Consider the following 23,454-nt stretch of genomic DNA (forward strand, 5'->3'; position numbering starts at 1 on the left):
TAAAGAAGACTCGAAATTTATATGTGTCTGAGAGAGAGAAAGAGCGAGGGGGGGGAGCTACAGACAGAAGAGAAACAGAGATACAGAGGAAGCAGGGGAAAAAGAAGAGGAGAGAGGGAGAGAGAAAATGAGACAGAGAAAGGGAGCCACAGAAGGAATATAGAGAGGGAGGCAGAGAAAGAGAAAGAGAGCGACAGACCGGAGATGGAGGCAGAGACAGAGAGACATAAAGTGACACAGTTGTTATGTAAAGTCGAGTGTACTGAGAACGTGAAACGCATGAAAACCAAGAATATTTGATGAGGATAGAAGGCACTATACTGTCATAACACCATCGACTAATACGCTCCCCGGCATAGTATCCAACAACATAATTGCAGACCAGGGGTCGAATGTTCTTGAACATCGACAAATGACAATGATTGGTGATCTCTGATACGTTTTCAAAAAATTGACAAGAGGCAGAAAATTCACATATAATTTTAGATACAAATAATTTCTGATCTGTTAATACTGTTATTTTGACATTATTTTTCTTTTTTATATACGTACGTTTCATTTCAATGGCGCTTGTGATTGTAACCATTACAGTTAGGGTCGACGTCAGTGTTATTGTGTGGCAACTAATTCAGCCATATAGTGTACACAACAATATGACATATACTAGAACGTGTCTTATTATACTGAAGACCAGATGTAAACTGAATGCCTTCCATAAGGGCAAACCTTTACATTGTTGTTCCTTCACGCCTTGTCGAAAAGAAAAATCTGCTCTACCAGACATGATATTGTATATCCATTAGTTACTACATCAATAAATAAAACGTAGCTTTGGAACTCCGGCTGACACATTGCACATAACCGCTTCTGCAAAAATTTAGCTTGGCATATTTTTAACTCCCAGTAACTTGCACTAGAGTCCGCCATTTTTAGACATTGTAAAAACGTAAACCTCAACTGACATCATCTCAAATTTCACACAAAGATGAATTCTTGTATGCTTTAAATGACTATAGTAAAACGAAATTGGCAAAGTCTTTGTGTTCCAGAATTTGCGGTAGAAAGAGGGGCAATTTGACCCGGAAGTTGAAGCTGACCTGGTTTGACCGATGATCTTCCCATGCATGCTTTCAAGGCAAACAGAAACACATGGGAGTGCAAACAGGTATCAACGAAGTACAAAAAAAGATTTTCAATTTTGATTGAGAATGTGTTAATGAGATTGTGAAGAGATGGTATGAATTTATCTCGGCGAATTCTCCAGCAATGTGAAGCGTTTATAGTATGTTGTAGTATAGGCCTCACCGTAGCTAGAGTTTTTACAGATCTAATTACCCAAAATATGCAAATAATTTATTAAAACTAAAATCAGTAATATTTTAAGGACAGATGCAATTTGATGTACCAAATTATATTGAATGCATTCTTGAGATATAGCCTAATTATAGAAAAACATTAATTACATAAATAGCTCATTAATATTCATGAATGTTTACCAAAACCTAATCAGTTCTCGTCATTACCCTAAAGAACACGTGCACCAAATTTTGTTTGAATTGATTGTCGGTTTTTAGAAAATGGTGATACAGACAGAGCGAGAGAGAGAGAGAGAGAGAGAGAGAGAGAGAGAGAGAGAGAGAGAGAGAGAGAGAGAGAGAGAGAGAGAGAGACACACACACACACACAGACAGACACATACACACACACACACACACTGACTTTTCATCCCCAATACAAAACCTTCCTTACGGAAGGTAAAAAATAGAAAGAACACCGACTCACATCATCACTGGCCTCACTAGCACTATGGTTACTGTCACCGTTGCTTAGCGACATGCGTTTGCGTCCATTCTGTAAAGGTACGTAATACTGTAGAGACATGCTGACTTTTTCGTCGTCTTTGAACAGAAGAAAATCTTCGTTGACTTCTCCACGGGCCTCGGCATTAGATGCCGCTGTACTTGTACCTGCATGAAGACACACAAACCAACAGTTTTTATAACTGAAATATCGCACTTTTGAAATATAATTTGCATCATTTACTTCCTTATATCACTTATTAGACACGTTTACAGTGGCCTACAGTACTGTGAGGTACGCTAGTAATTTACCACATAACATATTTCGAGTCACCTATTCCTTGTTCTTTCCACTTTTCGTTACGACAAGAAAATATAACATGTAACGAAATTATGCTACACATTTTTCCTCGTCGAACGGGGAATTTCACTGTAACAGTGAGTGATCTATGTTACATGGTCGCATACCTACAATTACCCTTCCCCAATTACTACAAGTACCCCCTCCCCTCCTACGTTTACTACAAGTCCCCCTCCTCATCTCTGATATAACTCAATACATTCTTGAAGACCTCTGTATAATGAGATCAAACAAACAAACAATCAAAGCTGCGATAGAGCAAAGATATCGTAAATGAAAGTTGTGTTGATTAAAAGTGCAGATCGGATTAGGTTCAACATTTGAGACAAACAATGGCCTGGCAGAGCTCTAGAAAAAAATAGCGCCAATGACGTTGTAGCACAACTGTACAGGTTTTGAAAATGTTTATGCATATGCTAGTCCATGCTAACAATAGGTGTTCATTTGTTGAATGTCTATCTAGTTGCCTATCCAACCATGTTGCTATCTTTGCGATATACGCGATCATTTGGCTGTTGCTATGGGCGTGGTTATGTTGTTAGATATATTTGCATACATTTTTGAATGTTTTTGTTCACTTGTGTATGAATTCCTGATATTACCTATGCAATATACGTGATAATTTGTCTGTTGCTATGGGCATGGTCTGGTTGATAGGCAAATTTACATACATTTTTTGAATGTTTATTCAATTGTTTATTAATCCCCGTTATCTTCCCAATATATGTGATCATTTGGCTGTTGCTATGGGCGTGGTCTTGTTGCTAGGCAAATTTACATACATTTTTTGAATGTTTATTGAATTGTCTAAGAATCCCTGTTGTTATCTTTGTGAAATACACCACCATTTGGCTATTGCTATGGGCGTGGTCATGGTTGCTAGCATCCACATACACACGCAAACACAGGCAAACAGACGATGGGCGAGCCCTATAGCACTACTCAGTGAACTTGTGAACTTGTGCTAAAAATGATCCTACAAGAAATGAATTATGCTAATGCTCTGTAATCCTAATGGCTCAACTGATAAGATTATCTGGGAATAAATTATGGCCTTTAAAGTGGCCATATCATGGGATGACAAATTGACATTTATTTTGCATAATTAATTCTTTAAGATAATTAGTCTATTATGTTTTCCTACTTGAAAAACAATGTGAAATATCATCAACCTGTTACCAAGTCCGTGTTTGTAACTCAATAAATTACAAAAAGCTAAAACCTGTGTAAAAAGTGTTATTGTACGTACAATAGCAAATACTTTACACACTTTTTCACAGTTTGCAATTTAGGGCTAACAAAAAAGAATGTGTGGTTCCGATTACGCTCAAGTTTAGAACAGGTGGGTAGGTAGATTTTTAGTTCAGGTAGTTATGTTTGCCGTTGTTTTCCATAATTATGGTCTCTGTGTTATTGGTTTCTTCTCATCAGATGTACAGCCATTACAAACTGGAAGAACAGTTTTATATCGTCTTTTAAGTTGATGTCAGTTTCCGCATCCACTATTTCTGGCGAGACTTCGCAATTTTCGCGATTTTATTATTTTTTTCTCGAATACGTAAAAAAATAGTTTAGTGTCGGCGCGAAAAACTAGGTGGGGGTCGGGTAACCGGAACTAACAATTTATTTTAGGCCTTACAAAAAAGGATTTAGTATATGCTGTTTTTCCAAGTATAAAAAACATAGTAATAGAGTTGGTTTAGGAATTAAAAATACAAAATAAATGAATACCCATTTGTCATCCATACAGCCAACTGCATCATGTACATACTTTGACAGTGATTTAGACAAATGTGAGACTATCAATGAAGTGACAGCTAACACTCGAATCTTTACTTAGAGCACGTCAATCCCCTCAAAACAATTGCAAACTTCATCATTTGCTAAAACATTACGTTCGATTGAAAGGTTAACCTTGGGGTACTTTCAATGAGAAAACACGTAGCAATAATTGTAGCAATAAATTCATTTCACTGAGGAATTGGTGTTATATTTTAATGACATTTAGTATGAATATCGTGACACTTAATGTCCCATATCATTTGTAATATTTGGCGAAAACGTCATTAAAATAGGCATAGGTATCTGACAATGGTGAATGTCAATGTCGAATCATAAACTTACTTGCTGCGTTTGGATTTTTCGCATAAAAATCTCGTCTTCGTTTCATTTCGTCTGCGTAAAAGAAGAGATATTAAAAGAATATTATGACAGAACCCCTTGACGCACGAGTGTCAGTGTGGCGTACTCGGGGGTATTTGTACAAGTGTTTGCGGTGTTCTCTACGGTCATACCTTCTCGAGCGTAGTAAGTGAAAGCAGAAAACACTGCAAGCATGAGTGCAAATACCCCTGGGTACTCACGTAGCATGGGGATCTGTTATTTTACACATGTTTATCCGAGATAACAATAGAATGCGTTTGCGAACGATCACGTCCACATTTGCATATCATTTGCATGCAGGTATGTAATAATTTCGGTATTGCACTGCAGTGAAAATACCAGTGCAAAATGTAGTATGCACGCGAAACGGTGCAAGTAATCTCTGGTACATATGATGTGTAATAAGTATAAATATGCCATATGCCATGTTTGTAATTATGTATAAAAGTTAAAATAAAATACACAATACTAAGCATAAACCCAAGCACACTGTGATTCAAGAAATAAATAAAAATTGTACCGTAACGGTGTGATTTGAGATAAAATCAGTAATTTGACCGAGTAAGTTAACGTAAACTTCACTAAATTGACAATTGTATGGTAATTCCTAACTCAGATATTAGCTGTGTATAATGTTCACCATCACAGGAAACTTGCCAGTGACTGCTCTGTTGAGATACGACACCATCGTAGTCTACCAGTACTTACCTCGAAATAATGCCGGCACTAATTTATAGACGATGTTTTGTAGTGTTCTATCAGGCCTATAGATAAAGGAACAGTAAAAAGAGTTATGATAGTTTGAAGTCACGTGTCATCACAACAAATCACTGCGGAACTATTGCAGGTAAAATTGATGTGCGTTTTTTATAACAGGCCTCGTGTTTGTCACATGAAAAGACAGCGCCACAAACGACTCATTGTTTACTCTGTGACAGCCTTCCGGGTTACTTCAATATGACGTCATATACGGCTGGAGATCAAGGGTCATTACCTGATATTCAACAGTGGTCGGGTCTTGTGGACTTGTGCGTCACATACAGGACAATATTTGCTTGTTTCCAAGTAACGAACGATGCATGTCTTGCAGACTGTGGGAATATAAAAACACGTATAAAATATCATGTTACTTAATCATATTTATACGAATACTTTTCTTCCTAACATTGCATATTATTATGTAAAATTTACGAAATATATTCTCATGAGTATGAAGAGAGCTTGACCGGCAACACGTACAACGTGTACTTGGGTATTATTCGACAGTTTCGGCTTCATATCACACGAAACTACGTCTCTGCATAAATGCAATTTCATACTATTAAGGTAAAACAAAAAATAAATGTTTGCTTCCGATAACATGACTTAAAAAGAAATATAATATGATTGTCTTTCATTTACTTCACACCTCCTCAAACTCTCGCGAAGTATCGTGACCCACAAATACCTTATCTTGGGGTCGAAGTAATTTTTAAAAAACTTAAACAAAATACAATTCTGACCTACCTAACCCACTTTCTTAAGTCATGTTATCGGAAACATACATTTATTTGGTCTATGTACATGCCAGAGATATGAGGGATGGACGGACGGAACCCAACAAATAAGCCCCCTTCGGGCTAAGCTGTGCCCATTGGAGCTAAAACCCCTGGTTTCTCCCTGGAATTCTATTTTTAAAAAGGTGACTACAGTACTATTGAGGCAAATAGAAATACATTACAAAAAAAAATTAGGGTCGGGAGCATAAACTAGGGTTGGTCGGGTTATCGATCGGAAACACACTAATTTTTTTTATTTGGCCTTATGAAGAGTAATTGAGCTTACTGAAATCTAACACTTGATGACAAATATAACGTTACACGGGAGAACATACAAGAATTATAGTTACAATAGTCGAACATAGTCCTATCCAACTGAATCGTTCATTTTGGATTTGGAAAGCTATTCTTACGGCAAAGCCTATATGGTGATGAATGACGTCCTCAAGTAGTGATATGAATTAAATCAGATCAAATAATACATATGCCAACGACTTCATATTTATAATAGTAAAACTAATTTTTAAAAATTTTGTAAAATCAAATTTGAAATTCGTAATTGTAGTATTTTACATACACCATGCATCACTACAACTACATTTGATTCATTTCCAATTAAGACAAGACTGATTCATAAATTCTGTTCCCTAAATTCGAGTGTGACCGTGTCATCATACAACAACAGAAAACCTAAAATAGAATAGTTCATTACACTACACTATTTACGCCATTGAAAACGTTATTGAGTTACGTCTGCTCATTTCATGGAAGAGTTTGAATCCCCTGAGAGGTAAACCCCCCTCCCCTCCCCTCCCCAAACACATTTTCTCTCTTTGAAAATAGAAATAATAAAACACATTCTATGCGTTAATATCATACGTAATGGTGTGTCGTTCTGTTACGAACATTTTGCAATAGAATGCATGGCAATTGAATATAATAAATATACATTTGATTTGTGAACGAATGTGATTGCTCATATGATTTTGATCAATACATGATATGAACGAGTTTCCGCAAACTCTATCTGTAAAATATCCATGCTTCCATGTCTGTCCGAGTTTTATCGACCACATAAACCGAAAATTGGTGTAAACAGGATGTTTTCCTAGTTCTGACAACTGACAAACATACAAATCTACATCCACAAGTTTAAACGTATGTATGTATGTATGTATGTATGTATGTATGTATGTATGTATGTATGTATGTATGTATGTGTATGTGTGTGTATGTATGTATGTATGTATGTATGTATGTATGTATGTATGTATGTATGTATGTATGTATGTATGTAGGTATGTATGTATGTATGTATGTATGTATGTATGTATGTATGTATGTTTGTCTGTCTGTCTGTCTGTATGTATGTGTGCGCGTGCGTGCGTGCGTATGTATGTATGTATGTATGTATGTATGTATGTATGTATGTATGTATGTATGTATGTATGTATGTGTGTGTGTGTGTGCACGCACGCACGCGCACCTACACATTAAATTATTCTTAAAACTTAACTAGCCATCGCTTACAATGTTATATATATCTACGTTTATAATAATATTTTCTAACGTAAGATAGAGTTAAATTCAAACAGAGCGTAATGTCGCATTTGCGTGACTATCAACATTACGGTGTACGTGTGAACAAATTACAACAATAGTCATATATGTGAAAATCTGAATGGATCGCGTATGGAAACCACACGGCCGTTATGGTATGTCGTGACTAGACTATCTACTCTATGAATGACAGTCGGAGTACTTTGGGTCACCGAAAGTAGGTCAGTACTGGCTATATAGTACTTACAGGAATGCAGACATTCAATAATGGTTGTTGCATCGATGAAGTATCCGCCGCACAGGACACACATAAGATGAGGGTTTAATTCCGTCATCTTCAGTTTGGTCGCTCGATTCATTCTGCAAGATTAAAGAGATGAAATAGTGATATACTATGGCTAAGTATTATCATACTTCTCACTTGGGCTATGTGTAGTGACAGTCCAGTACAGTCAAACTGTTTTCTAAAACAGTTTCCCATAGTTGTCTTATAGGTACGTGTAATAAACATAACCCGTATTGACAAACGAAGACTTGCAGTTATTATTCGGGGTCGGGGTACGGGTTTCCTGTTCAATCATGTATAGCGAAAATTGCTGTTGTCTCTTGTAATCAACCTCCCCGGTAAAATGAATGACAACACAACTAACCACTTGACGAGAAAACTGGTCAGTCAATCAAAAACAAAACAAAATATATGAATATTTACATGAACCCATGACGTCACTTGAATTTTACACAATCATGTTTTCCAACTACGCCCTGAGCCTGCGTATTTGTGTTGGAATGCGTTGTGGCACCACCTAGGGCGTACTTCGTGACATCATGATTCTCGTACGTCATCATGACACGTGAACAATTGATTCAACGGCGCCATTCATACAATTAGGCAATCATTTTAAAGCTTTATTGACGCGGATTTGTGTTTGACGATGCCATCAATAACATGTTTTGAGTTGTGCACGAAATCAGCGGGTCGGAATATTGGACCCAAAATTGGAATGGTCATTGAAAAAATATACTTTTTAATAAAAGGCAAAGGAATTTGAGGTTTGATTTTTAAAACAGTTCTCGATTGCGTGACAGACATCAAAAAGTTAACTCACGGGATGATCCACGTCCATTATGTTCAAGACGATATTGATTTCAACTATTACAGAGATGAACTGGTAAAGAACGATTTTTTATCTGGAAAATGTACGTCTGTACCGTTATTGATTCCTTATCATGATGATATATTTGTACATGAATATAATTAAAATGGTACATTGTAGGCACATCTCAATTCTCCGTCTATACATTTAATGTTCATGAAATATTTATATAGCTTTCATTATCTTCGATGGATTGATAGCCCTTTCTCTCATAGTCTACGAATTCTCTGCGACTCCTTGCCTGTTAACGTTTATATGGTTTTTTGCTCAATTGATATAGGTGCCGTAACAGATCACGTGAGAACTCAAATCGCGGGTTTACTGATAATAATTAGGTTGAAGTACAGATAAATGATTTGTGGGTATCACTTCAGGAACTCATTAATTAATGAAATGGAGATACCAGAACAATAAATGGTGAAATTAATGAAGCACTTCCACCGAAAGAACTAAAGTTATAAATACAGAATAAAAGAAACTGCGAATTAATGACAGAAAGCCCCACACCACGAAATGAGTACTATGAAGTTAGATCGAAATAAACGAAATTCGATGTGTGACTTCAGCAAAAATAAAAACATCACAAAAATGGAGAGCGTCACATGAAACCAATGGGTGGATACATTAAATTGAATGATACGAAACCAAGAAATTAAATCAATATCACAAACAAAAAACTAATGAAATACAACACTAAAATTAAACAACAACATAGAATACATGAAATTAATTCGAACCAACGCAGAAGGTAAAAATGAAACGCGAATCAAAGAAATGATACAGAATTAAACAGTGAAACAAGACAAGGAATAACGGGAAATAAAACAGAGGATGAAAGTAATGAAATGATTTATCAATCAACTAAAAATGTGACACATGCCATCAATGAAATGGTGAAATGGGCACATGAATCAATGAAATATGAATCAATGAAATGAACACTGATATGGAACTGACGAAATGAGCACATGAATTCGGTGAAATGAACACAATGAAATCAGTGAAATGAGAGCATGAAATCAATGAAATGGGTACATTAAAACGGTGAAATGACCACATGAAATCGGTGAAATGAGAGCATGAAATCAATGAAATGGGTACATTAAAACGGTGAAATGACCACATGAAATCGGTGAAATGAGAGCATGAAATCAATGAAATGGGTACATTAAAACGGTGAAATGACCACATGAATTCGGTGAAATGAGAGCATGAAATCAATGAAATTGGTACATTAAAACGGTGAAATGACCACATGAAATCGGTGAAATGAACACAATGAAATCAGTGAAATGGGCACATGAAATCAGTGAAATGGGAACATGAAATCGGTGAAATGAACACATGAAATCAGTGTAATGGGCACATGAAATCGGTGAAATGAACACATGAAATCAGTGTAATGAACACATGAAATCAGTGTAATGGGCACATGAAATCGGTGAAACGAACACATGAAATCAGGGATCAGAAATGGCCACCTGAAGACAGTAAAATAGGCACATGAAATCAGTGAAATAGGCACATGAAATCGGTGAAATGAACACAAGAAATCAGTGAAATGGGTACACAGAATCGATGAAATGGGTACAAGAAATTGGTGAAATGACAGCATGACATCAATGAAATGTGAATCGTTAATGATGATATGAACACGTGATTTCGGTAGAATGAGAGCATGACATCTACGAAATTGAAAATGAATCAATGAAATGGACACATAGCTCACGGAAGAACACAAACCCTTGTGGGACCAGCACCTCCATACTGAGTAGTGCTGGTCCCACAAGGGTTTGTGCTCCATACTATAGTGCTGGTCCCACAAGGGTTTGTGCTCCATACTTGTGGGCCCAGCACTACTCAGTATGGAGCACAAACCCTTGTGGGGCCAGCACTGCTCAGTGTGGAGCACAAACCCTTGTGAGTCCAGCACTATAGTATGGAGCACAACCCCTTGTGAGTCCAGCACTATAGTATGGAGCACAAACCCTTGTGAGTCCAGCACTATAGTATGGAGCACAAAATCGAGTAAACGGTTAAAAGAACTACATAAACTTTTCAGTCTGTAAGAATTGTAATCTAAGCTCAGAATCATGAGATTGCTCTGGCAACTGTTTAGGAGCGATAATTTGCTTGACTACAATCATTTTTTTCTATTATTTATACATCAATTCTTATAGTCCGAAATGTATTGATATTGTCGTGTTTCAATTGTTACAGTAGTGTTTATTAATATTTGTGGACATCATTGAACTAGACGTGTCATCATAAACTAGGATTGAAATTGACACATTTTAATTGCTTTTTTTGTAGTCAACCCGATTGTGGAGACGAATTCCATCGACGTATGTAACAAGCTGAAATTCCCTCCATATAATTCAATGCTTTTGGATGAACATATTATGCCAGCTGTAGGCTTAATTGCCAGACAAGTCGGTACAGTATTGTAGTTCTTGTTCTGCACGACGGATTACTCTTGATTTTAATGGTACAGTTTGACCCATTACCCCGTGGCTGAGGTCTGCATCATAGTCCACGTGCGTACTTTATTTCGATTCGGAAGGAAAGTGAATATACGTTTAGGTGAAAGTGTAGCAAGTAGACATGATTCTTGAGATAGCTCGCTGGGGTGTGAAAGTAGTCAACAATTCACACTGGTTTCTTATTTACCTTCCGTCAGGGAAGGTTATAAGTTAGGGATGAAAAAGTCTGTCTGTCTGTCTGTCTGTCTGTCTGTCTGTCTGTCTGTCTGTTTGTCTGTTTGTCTGTCTGTCTGTCTGTCTGTGTGTGTCATCGTTTTCTCAAAAACGACTGACTCAATTCAAACGAAATCTGTTCTTTGGGATAACGGCTAGAACTGGTTAGGTTTTGGTAAACATTCCATGAACAGTAATGAGTCATCTACATAATTAATCATTTTCGGTAATTAGGCTATATCTTAAGAAAGCACGCTTCAAATTCAATATAATTTGGTAAATGCATTTATGATAGCAAAGTGCAAGTGTCATACACGTTTGATAATATAGCTTGTAGTTTTAATGGCTCATTAGTAATTAGGCTATATCTTAAGAATACACGCTTCAAATTGGATATAGTTTGGTACATACTTCAAACAAAACAGGGCACGTGTCCTGAAAAGCTTGTTGATGTAGCTTTTAGTTTTAAGGAGTCATTTGCATAATTAATGATTTCAGTAATTAGACTATATCTTAAAACCGCACACTTAAATTTGGTACATACTTCGAACATAACTAATGGTATATGTTCTGTTGCTCTCCAAAAATATTGTGTAGGAACAAAAATCTAAAGACTTTGCCCTTACGGAAGGCATTCAGTTTAAATCTGGTTTTGTACTCCTTAAAAAGTAGAAATTCTGACACTCATGTTACTGAATCGCATCGAGTTTATATTGTGTTTGTTTATCGCGTCAAGATACTGAAAATCAAAACGGCTATACTATTGTGAAGGTGAGGTTCTAAGTTAATGTTCACCTGCAAATATAAGAATTGTGAAGTTAGCGGTAATTCAGACAGGAAATTTAACCTTGCTTTCTTTGCGGCATCAGTGCTACAGGCCCTTTTGTTGTGGCCCCAGCAGAAAATAAATGCTTTGTGTTGCGAGAATGAGCTTGTGGTGTTGCAATAAAAAACTTGGTTAAACATGTATAGTCTCTACAACCCCCTCCCCACCCTACATTGTCATGGCTTCTGACATTTACTTCTTTTTACATATAGTTTGGTTTCACCTGACAAAACTGACGTCATGCCTGAAGTTTTACATAGAAACGGTCGAAAGGTCAACATGTCTTGCGTTTCCGTGACGTAGCAATAGAAAACACCCCTTCTTCCCACCAGGGACAAAATGCATACATGTTTTGTATGTACATTGTTTACGCTCGTGAGCGATGTGATAAGTAAACACAATTTTATCAAATCGTATAAACATAGATAAACGGTATTGTGAAATGTTATATTGGTTTATTATTTAACAAATTAGTGACACATTTCATGTAAGAATGAATGAAGTCGACTTAATGTAAATCTCCGTGATCACTGTGATACATTTAGGCAAAATAAAATAAAAATTGTGTGTTTTCGATAACCCAACTAACCCTAGGTTAAGCTGCCGACCCTAAACATTTTTCAAACATTTAAAAACAAAAAGTTAAGAAACTATTTGTCTTCTTGACCTTCATGTATGTATGTTTTCTTTCTCCTGTGACGTCATCATGTCTCTACATATTTCATCAAACTACTAGTATCACTGAACAGGTATTCTGACTGACATTTCGTTTGGTTATGGGTAGAAGCAATATTTGTCAAAAATTAAAAAATAATTAAAAAGATAAATTAAATAAAATGAACTAAACTAAACTAAACTAAACTAAAATCCCGACCTACCTACTCTGTTTTGTTATTATTTCTGAATAATGTTAGTGTGTGTGTTGATAATTTCAAATTGTGCATTGAATATACTGTAGTCGAACATTGGACCCAGGTTACAGAAGTGTGCCACTTGACTGGGGTAAATGAGACAATGTAGCTAGTTTTGTTAAACGGTATTTCAGTGGATTTATGCCTTGTCAGTACATGTAATAGATAGTCAACAAGTTTCGGGGGGGGGGGGGAGGTTATAAACCAATAAACCCCCGAGTTTTTGGCACATAACCCTACCGAACGAATTGTCTATCTTACTTATACTACGGCGTGTCATTGGCTCAAACGGATATATAGGTCACACCCCTAAGAAAAGAGTGGGTTATGGCTCCATATAACCAACCGAAATCAAGGTCTCTGATTGGCCAAGTCGGTCTAGTCGTAGTATAAGAAATTTTACACTGTGGCGTAATGATTGTCAAATGGCAGGATCGTATCACCGCTGCTGTATGTTTCTGAATGGATAAAGTCATTGGTGCAAAATATGAACCATGATTGTGCTCCACTTTACCCAGCTGTATAATTGGGACCCGGTAGGATAGATTTCAATGTGAATGCTTAAATCCTCAGCCATGATCGTACAGTGACTGCAGTAGATTGACAATATGCTTCGCACGAAGTTGAAGAAGTATAACATGCCATTGTGCTGTTATATGTCCGTGCCAGGGGTAATATTTGAGGACTGTATTGGGAAGCGCTTCAAAAATGTGTTATTGTTATTATCAACATTGTTACAATGTTACAAGTGCTATAGGTTTTCAAAATACGTCGTTGTTAGCAGACGACAGATGTGATTGAACACGTAGGAGTGAAATACAATGAATATATAGTGTGAGAGTATTTTCATGATTCATACTATTTTGATATACACAGATTTGAAGTATTTATACAACTGATATTTTTATCACTTTTCTGCAATTGAATTTTGAGAAGAATGAACCAATAACGTAAACTATGAATTTACCAGCAATTAACGAACTAGTTAAACAAAACAAGACACACATATTAAATAAATGCAGATGTGATTTCATAAACATAAGCCTACAGCTAGTCACAAATAAAGATGGCGAGCTGCGCTGACCGGTGCAGGATCGCGTGATTTAAATGAAGTGAAAACCAATGTCGATTAGGGAGATTTAATTTGACAGGTACAGTCTTGCCTTAAACTGACGTAGTAGTAGTAGGTATAACGCTATGTATATCATGCCCTCTGCAGTCTACAACACAGTCGATTCATTTAGCTATAAAGAGGTGATGGATATACCTCGTGTCTGTTGCCTTAGGCAACACTATATCCATGCGGTCAAAGCACTAAGGTAAAAATCACAACCCGTAGTCGAGCAATGCATTCTGCACAGTGGTCATACAAGCAGTCAATGGGGGGGGGGGGGGTATACTGTGTAGAGTCTGTATGGGTCTCTGTTTTCGTTCTGGTAGCGATCATCGGATGTATTTCAAATTCTGTATTTTAATCGCGTAAATGGCACTAATTTGACTACTTCATGTATCTGCCATGCGTCAATATCAAGACGAACACGGTAAAACTTGTACATATTGGTCACAACAGATACATGTGCTCTACGTCTACGTATTAGCATACCTTGACAATAGCTTGAATTCTACTAGTTAGTAGTCGATTGAAAACCTATACCAAGCCATCTTCCACTCAAATCATCGCAAATTGTCTTGTTATATTTTAGTATTAATTCTTTTTATCTGTTTAATGTAGATCTGTCTGTCTGCATGCATGACTTCTTTTAAGCAGTCAACCCGAACAGACACACAAACTAAAGACAAAGTCCGAACTGTAATAAAATATCCCTGCCCATTATGGTGACTGACGTATTTAATTTGAACTCAACAACGGTTCTACATCCGTTTATCACGACCCCGTGCCTTCAACGACGTGTCTACGTCCGTTTATCACGACCCCGTGCCTTCAACGACGGTTCTACATCCGTTTATCACGACCCCGTGCCTTCAACGACGTGTCTACGTCCGTTTATCACGACCCCGTGCCTTCAACGACGTGTCTACGTCCGTTTATCACGACCCCGTGCCTTCAACGACGTGTCTACGTCCGTTTATCACGACCCCGTACCTTCAACGACGTGTCTATGTCCGTTTATCACGACCCCTGTGCCTTCAACGACGTGTCTACGTCCGTTTATCACGACCCCGTGCCTTCAACGACGTGTCTACGTCCGTTTATCACGACCCCGTGCCTTCAACGACGTGTCTACGTCCGTTTATCACGACCCCGTACCTTCAACGACGTGTCTACGTCCGTTTATCACGACCCCGTGCCTTCAACGACGTGTCTACGTCCGTTTATCACGACCCCCGTGCCATCAACGACGTGTCTACGTCCGTTTATCACGACCCCGTGCCTTCAACGACGTGTCTACGTCCGTTTATCACGACCCCGTGCCTTCAACGACGTGTCTACGTCCGTTTATCACGACCCCGTGCCTTCAACGACGTGTCTACGTCCGTTTATCACGACCCCGTGCCTTCAACGACGTGTCTACGTCCGTTTATCACGACCCCGTGCCTTCAACGACGTGTCTACGTCCGTTTATCACGACCCCGTGCCTTCAACAACGGTTCTACATCCGTTTATCACGACCCCGTGCCTTCAACAACGGTTCTACATCCGTTTATCACGACCCCGTGCCTTCAACGACGCTAATTGACAGTGACCTTTCCCGTGACCTTTGTTCAACTCGTATCATCCATGAAAGTAGTATGTATTGACTCGTAAAGCGACCACTTGCTTTGAATACCTTGTATTGAGCAGAAATGTAAGCTTCATGTTCTGGATCTCAATTATGACCACTTCCATGAATACCCCTTCCATGAACACCCCCTTCCATGAACACCCCTTCCGTGAATACCCCTTCCATGAATACCCCTTCCACATCACAGAGTCGACAACTCGCATGTATTTGTGATGACAGCTCGAATATTGACTCGATTTCGACGGTTTCGAATACTGTACATCCATTACGAGGTTGGGGTCGGGGTGGGGTGGGGTGGTGTGTGGTTGGGGGTGATATAAGATGGGTATATCTATATATTTAGATCAATTTAGTTACTTTTGATAAAGTTGCTACTTATTTTGGATTAAGTTTCTTCCTTGTGATTCATAATTAAAAACTTACAAGAAGGTGAACGCATAACAGCAAGTGAACGCATAACAGGGCAACGAACTACTACATTGCATTCAGTATGACACTGGCAAGGCAAGGCGTGTTATACGATATACTAGTACTTAATTGTCTAATACGATGCCCAATGGAAAGTAAGTGTATTCATACCTTAATGTTGAGTTGCATGCTTTGTTTATCAGTTCACTAATATGTCGAGTATTACTTTTGTACAAAATACTACATGAGTTTCAGGGATCTGATATCACGTACGGTTACTTATTTTCGCTGTCACTATAGTATCCTGCTTTAAATGAACCATAATGACATTGCAACTTTGTATGTTAAACACCCAGTTCCAAATTGTATATATAAAAAATAGCGTTGTCCGGTAGATGCAATCGTTACGGCTCCAGTGATAAGATAACACTAATGCGAGAACCTGGGATTGACACCCTAGCCTTTAGCTATGCTTTCTAGATTTCCCGACCCTCGTCCACACGAAGTGATGTCATTACCACAATGCAGACAATCACCGTGACTTCTCGTCTCTTACTACTAAGTGTTTGTGATAATGCAGGAAATTGCTGAATTTCGATAATTGAACCTGAAGATCAGAGTCAAGGCCAAAGATCAATGTTTCAAAAGAAAGTTTGACACTTGAATGTAGTCTCTAGCTATGTATTAACGTTTTTGAGTTTATGTGGTAAATCATGATTGTTCACTACAAATATGGCTGCCATTGAGTAAAGGTGATTATGAGCACCAAACATAATGCATGTGTATGTTTTATCTGGTTATACCTTACCTATAGACATGATCTAAAAGCCATACAAATTTAGACGTCAAACTGAACTTTAAAGCACATTTCGCTTTTCTTAATAACAAATGTCAGTCTAGAATGTGAATGTATTGTTTACACAAACTTAGGTCACTCGGTGTTAACCTGGATGTTTTAAAACTTTTTTTTTACCGTAGCTTTGTAGAATCTGTTTTAAATTTTTCATTTTTGTGCTGGTTCGGGGGATTAAGTGTGAAGTGTAAGAGTGTTTTGGGTAGAGTCGTGAATGTGTGTAGCAAATTTATTGGTGAAAAACAATCAAGTTTAAATGAATTATACTCTTGTAGGGTCAGAAATAAGGTCACAGCAATGATAAGTGATAAGCATTATGTTTTAACTGGATTTTTTGAATTGCTTCCATCTGGTCGCCGGTTCCGCCCTATCTGCTCAGTAATTTTGGAATTATAGATTTTTGACAAAAAACAAACAGATTTTAGCCCTAATTTGCATATCACTGATGGGATCATCACGTCATGTACAATTCTTAAACTAAACACCCCCAAGAACGCTCCCACCAAATTTCAGTCAGATCTGTCAAAGTAGCTTTGGAATTAGATTTTTGGCCAAAGAGACACATTTTTAGCCTTAATTTGCATATCACTGATGAGATCATCATATCAAGAACACATCTTAATTTAGCACCTGTTAGAACGTTCCCACCAATTTCAGCTCCATCTGCTCAGTAGTTTTGGAGTTTAAGTTTTTTGACCAAAATCACATTGTTTGACCCAAAACGCACATCTCTGATGCGATCGTTATCATTTGAACAATTTCCCATCTATACACCATAAGTAATGTCCCCGCCAAATACCAAGGCAATCGGTAAGGTGCTTTTGATTATAAGTCGTTTACACACACACACACACACACACACACACACACACACACACAGACATTTCCCCATGCCTATAGCACTGCTGAACCTCAGTTCAGTTGTGCTAACAACAAATTGAAGTGGATATGTACAACACGATATGTCACCTATGTGTCAGGTTTCAATGAAATCAGATATTTCATGTCTGAGAAATAATGTCTTACGGACGGACAGACGCACGGACGGTGCCCATTATAATAATATGGGGAGGGGGGGGGGGCTAACTAAAGACAACGAATGGGAACCACGACTGATTTGGCTGGGGTTTAAAGGGTTTTGATCAGTTTTCACATGGCATGTTGAGCGGAGACAATCGCATGCCAGCAAATCCAACTAACAAGGAATAATGAAGCAAAATCGATATGATCGGTATGTTGAATTACATAACTTTCTCTTCTTCGATTTGTTGCGCCAAGGTCAGGCTACGGAACTAAAGTGAAAGAATCGAAACGGGGTTTAGTTGGTTTTTGTTAATAAATTCTTGCCCGCCTCTCGATTTGAAAACAACCTCTTTTGAAAAGTTATTCACCGTGCTTCGATAATTTTGTTTGTGAATGAATATTGCCACGGCTGTGTATTCCGTTGTATTTCAACGACACCTACTAATTTGCAACACTGAAACAGTCTGAATAGACATAGGAAACTACTGTGGAGACTTTAGTAGGCCTATATACTGTACAACAAACCATAAACCGATAACTGTCACTCTAAATATGTTCAAATGTGTCTCATATCATTATTTTATAACACCTCATCTATTTTGTTTGTTTTTTCATCTTCAAGTTTTGCTTAACTCATTCAAAACTGACACTTTTACATGTGAAATACTACAAAACAATAATTGTTAGGCAGGGTTTTTGAAAATTTACAATTTTATCAGCAAAATGTTTAAAAATGTAAGAAATTAAAACCCCAAATAGATCACGAGGTGTTGTAATACACATAATTATCCGGCAAACGTAAAGAAAATAATGTCTCCATTTGAGCTCCAAAAATGAGACAAAAAATAAAAACTTGAATGTACAGACTGGCAAGAATGAATAACAGCCGAATATCAAAGCGAGGCTAAAAGGTAAAATAAAGATACAGTAGAAATCAGTATAGTAAAAGCGAATGGTCGTTTGGATCGACACAACTGTAACACTACTGTACATGTTACTGTCGACTCTCTAACTCAACACAAACTTTCTAATTGACTATGTTATATCTTATCGTCTATATAAACCCAAATGTGAAGTACAACGGTTGTATCTTAATCCATTTGACATGATTAACTAAATAGAAACGTACAATTGTGTTGTTGCAAAGTAGATGATTTGGTAACGATCTGCTAAGGATAAGAAAATGTAGCAATTTTAGTGAGAATTTTGTCACGTATGCTAGACAATGAAAAGAAGCAGTTAGTACGATTTATGTAGGACCAGGTGATAAAATGTAGCAATGTTGGTACGATTTATGTAGGGCCAGGTGATAAAATGTAGCAATGTTAGTAAGATTTATGTAGGGCCAGGTGATAAAATGTAGCAATGTTAGTGTGGGTTTTGTTGACGACGTGTTGTTTCTATATAACTGGCCTTCGTTGTAACACTAAAAAGGATCATAAAACATTGAAAAAATATGACACTAGAATGAACTGCAATTACCATATGACCAAGTTAAAATATGAACTTTAGATGCCGCTAAAAACTTACCTAACAAGTACCGATCTCTGTCTAATTACTCGATAACGCCTATCAGAAAGTAAAATTTTGCGTATCATTTCGTACATAAAGATGTTTGAATGTTAGCCTTCCTAATAATATTTTAAGCCAATTGTGGACGCTAACATATTGAGATTTTTTTATACTTCCCGCGATTTGATTTAGTCAGTCTGAGACAGTAGCCTGTATACACTGAATCTGGCGCGTTGATCCCATACATTCGTGACTGAAATCCCCATACTTGTAACTCGGCAGATTTCGAAATATGATTTGTAAGTGATAATAAAGAGATTTGCGGGGTAATGTTAGTTGAAAATAACTATGGCAACAAACTGACACAATGAAAATACAAGATTAAGCGTATAGTGTTGAAAGTTATTGGCTATTTATATCGAGTAACATACTTTCCTATGTATGAGTTTCAAGTTATAAATGGACAAATTGTATCTACTGAGGTACGGGAGACAAAGTATTACGCCTTCGTGAAGAATATTGATCTAACTGTTCTAAAAATACAGTTACTTTTGATAACTCGGACAATTCGTTGCAATACGTGCTTTGATATATGCAAATATTAAGTTTTCTCGGCAAACCTTACCTATTCTATTTTCTGTCAAAAGTACACCAATCCCGTTTATATTTCGAATGCTAAGATTTTAAGAATTTCGGAGCTTTCTTGTTAAATTTTTATTTCGTACGAGTTGTTAATTTTGATTATTAAATGCATTTTTACAAAAATCGTAACTAGACGCCCTATAGCCAAAAAATCAACATGGTCTCTCGAATTACGAAGCAGCAGTGATGTAAATCATGTGTGAATACAAAGTATTCATGTCTGATGTGAGCGGCAAATCTACTGCGTTGCATTGCCCGACTAGCTGGAGCTGGATGATTTATCGATGTCACGTGACTTCTCTATATGATCTGCATACATTAGTGACAAAACATCGAATGGCATACAAACACGTATTGTTAGAAGATACTCCTAATTTTGTAATACCAGGTTTTTCTCATCGGGTATGAGGTCGTCTGTCACATCTCGATGCCACAAACATCTTCAAAATATCAGAAAAAGACAGAGACACGTCTGTGTAAACTGTAACAAAGCCGATGAAGCAGGCAAGCTAACAATACAACAACGGATAAATTTGGACACTTGCCAAAATAGCTTAATAATTGTGTCGCGCGCTGTCGCAGTACACACCGGAATTTAGGAGAGCGTTAGATAATTTATATTTACCAAGCGTTGTCGAGATGAGAATATGGAATCAGAATACAATCGGCATGTAGACAATAGACATTAATAATTTATCAGTCTACAAGATTAATTCTCAAACGCTAATCAGGATAAATGCCTGGGTAAGACTTGATTAAGCTTACATTTAATCACCGTGGATGTTCTCGTTTTGGCGCGAAAAGTCCGGCAGACGATCGTGCACAACGAATTTTTCGGACTGTGTCTTTACTTCTCGGTTTACTCATCTGAGGTTATTTGAGGGTAAAATATGTAAAATTAATGCCTATATATTATCGGCATGGAATACATAGGCATAGGCGAACGTGATGTCTACTCGTTCTGTACACTACACTATGCATTAACGATCAAGTCTCGGCACGATTACTTTTGTAGATAGCGTCATCGCGCTCACAGACGAACTACAACAGCAAAATTGAAATATGAAGCAATTTTTGGTGACCGTTATCATTTATAGATACACACTACGAAGATCATTTGCGCATGTCACATATATCTACATAAATTCATTGTAATTTCTAGCTTTAATAGTGCCAAATCATCCACCAAAATTCAAATTGAAAATAATCACAGTAAATTCACTCGGCGTGATCGAAACCTCGCGATAGGAACAATGAATATTCGAGAATGGAAGAACCTTATAAACAAGATAATGGGTTTCCATAATAAGAGCAAGTTTATATTTTGATGTTTCACTCAGACCCGAAATAGCCAAACAGCCCGCCATATTGCAGGCCTAAATAATTGATCGATTCGACGTTTCGTTACATTTGATACTTTGCGGTAAACATTTATGCGTGTATGGCGTACAGACAAGTCTATAATAACGGATATTAATCCTATGTGCATATAGCCTAGTTCACAAAACTCTGAAAAACGGATCGGAAAATAGTTGATGGGAGACAGTGATGCGTAAAGAAACCTGCGTAGACGGTAGACCATACGAACCGTGGTATTTTTGACTGGGTGATTGACTCCAAACAAACTCCTTTACTCAAACTACAAACGTATGGTACGGTACACATTTATGTGCGACGTTAAAAAGACTTATTAAGGGATTTGATGATTAGAACTTGCCACATGACACAATAAACACATTGATGAGGTGAGACAATAAGAACAAACTAAGATAAATAACAACAGCAGATTTTAGCCACGACAATAAAATGTCGTATGAGAGAAAAAAGGTTTGCAATATTATATCATACCACTGTCGTAAAAACAATGTGTTCTTTAATCTTCTGTAAAACTGTACATTTCCTGTTCAATGCCAATACATTTTACATGGGATACACACAAAAGAGTTATAAACTAAATGTTCCACATTTTTTATCCGCTCATACTTATATCTTCAAATAATAATTATTACCACGACTGTGGTCAACACTGTGAGATATTATATACGATATGATATATTTCTTGGATTACGTGTGTTTTCTATGGGCTAGAAAAAACTATAAAAAAAATCGCCTGAACGATTCCGTGAGATTGTGCATAAGCCTTATATTTCAGACATATGTTCCTTATTGTTGTGTGCAAAAGCAACGTATGTGATGTCTTGATTCATATTTGACTACCCTAAATATTACCGAGTTTATATATATATATATATATATATATATATATATATATATATAAATTATATATATATATATATATATATACATATATATAAATTATATATATATATATATATATATATATATATATATATATATATATATATATATATATATATATATATAACTCGGTGAGTATCAATCTGCTAAGACAGTGCTCTATACCGCAGTGGCAGAGCGTAATAGTTTTGGTAGTACTGGAACTATTTCTTGGTTGTAACTCGGAGTTTCACGCATAGTGCGATCATCAGACAACTCATATATATATATATATATATATATATATATATATATATATATATATATATATATATATATATATATATATATATATATATATATATATATATATTCAGGGCACGGAATATGATCTGGTAAAAGACAGGTGTAATGGCAAATCAAGTTTAATCTAGGGGAGGATTGGTGAATAGTGTAACAACATGCTTTAAGTCACATGTTTACAGACAATGACCGCTGACAGATGTGTTTTTACTGTATATGAGATCATTGTAGATGCAGAAATGTGTCCGAAGACCGGATAGTAACTGACATGCATCTTGGCCGAGTTTTGTACAAGAGATTCCGAATATGAGTGTCATCAGATTTTCTTCAAGAGTACACATTTGATAATAAATAAGCACTGCACAGGTAAAGATGATTTATAGCAGGATCACAAGAATACAATTGGTACTTACAATGTATCTGTATACATCTACAATAGATGAGTACAGACTTGCTTCAAATCTCGATGGTAACGTCAAGTAGTTCGAACTGCAATTACGACAACGGCAAACGAGGTTTTGGCTAACTTAGATAGACATAAACTAAAACTATCGATGTGACATGTTGACATTGAATGGAACTGGGACATCTGCTCACATTTTATAATTAGGTGGCATTTCTGACGACGTACAGGATTTTGCAGTGTAGTCATGCTAAAGTGTCAGCATGCACGATTCAGGATTGGTGCTGTAAGTGGAGATTATAGCAGTAAATGGTGTCAAA

At 37.0% G+C, this 23,454-nt stretch overlaps 1 protein-coding gene across 4 annotated transcripts in view; it reads right to left on the bottom strand.

Moving 5' to 3' along the window:
• Window positions 1-23,454, bottom strand: part of LOC144433635 (polycomb complex protein BMI-1-A-like) — a 35,480-nt gene that overhangs the window by 6,124 nt on the left and 5,902 nt on the right. Inside the window, exons 1-6 of one of the 4 annotated variants that reach the window (XM_078121979.1) lie at window positions 8,131-8,218; window positions 7,669-7,781; window positions 5,318-5,414; window positions 5,032-5,087; window positions 4,285-4,335; window positions 1,783-1,967 (exon numbers count right to left, since the gene is read on the bottom strand). In XM_078121979.1, the coding sequence (XP_077978105.1) occupies window positions 1,783-1,967; window positions 4,285-4,335; window positions 5,032-5,087; window positions 5,318-5,414; window positions 7,669-7,780 (501 nt within the window). In that variant the 5' untranslated portion in view covers window position 7,781; window positions 8,131-8,218. Of the gene's footprint in view, window positions 1-1,782; window positions 1,968-4,284; window positions 4,336-5,031; window positions 5,088-5,317; window positions 5,415-7,668; window positions 7,782-7,959; window positions 8,040-8,071; window positions 8,094-8,130; window positions 8,219-23,454 lie in introns of those variants that run through there. The other 3 variants (XM_078121981.1, XM_078121980.1, XM_078121977.1) reach the window with 3 other exon arrangements.

Source organism: Glandiceps talaboti, chromosome 4 (assembly GCF_964340395.1).
Source record: "Glandiceps talaboti chromosome 4, keGlaTala1.1, whole genome shotgun sequence".
NCBI lineage: Eukaryota > Metazoa > Hemichordata > Enteropneusta > Spengelidae > Glandiceps > Glandiceps talaboti.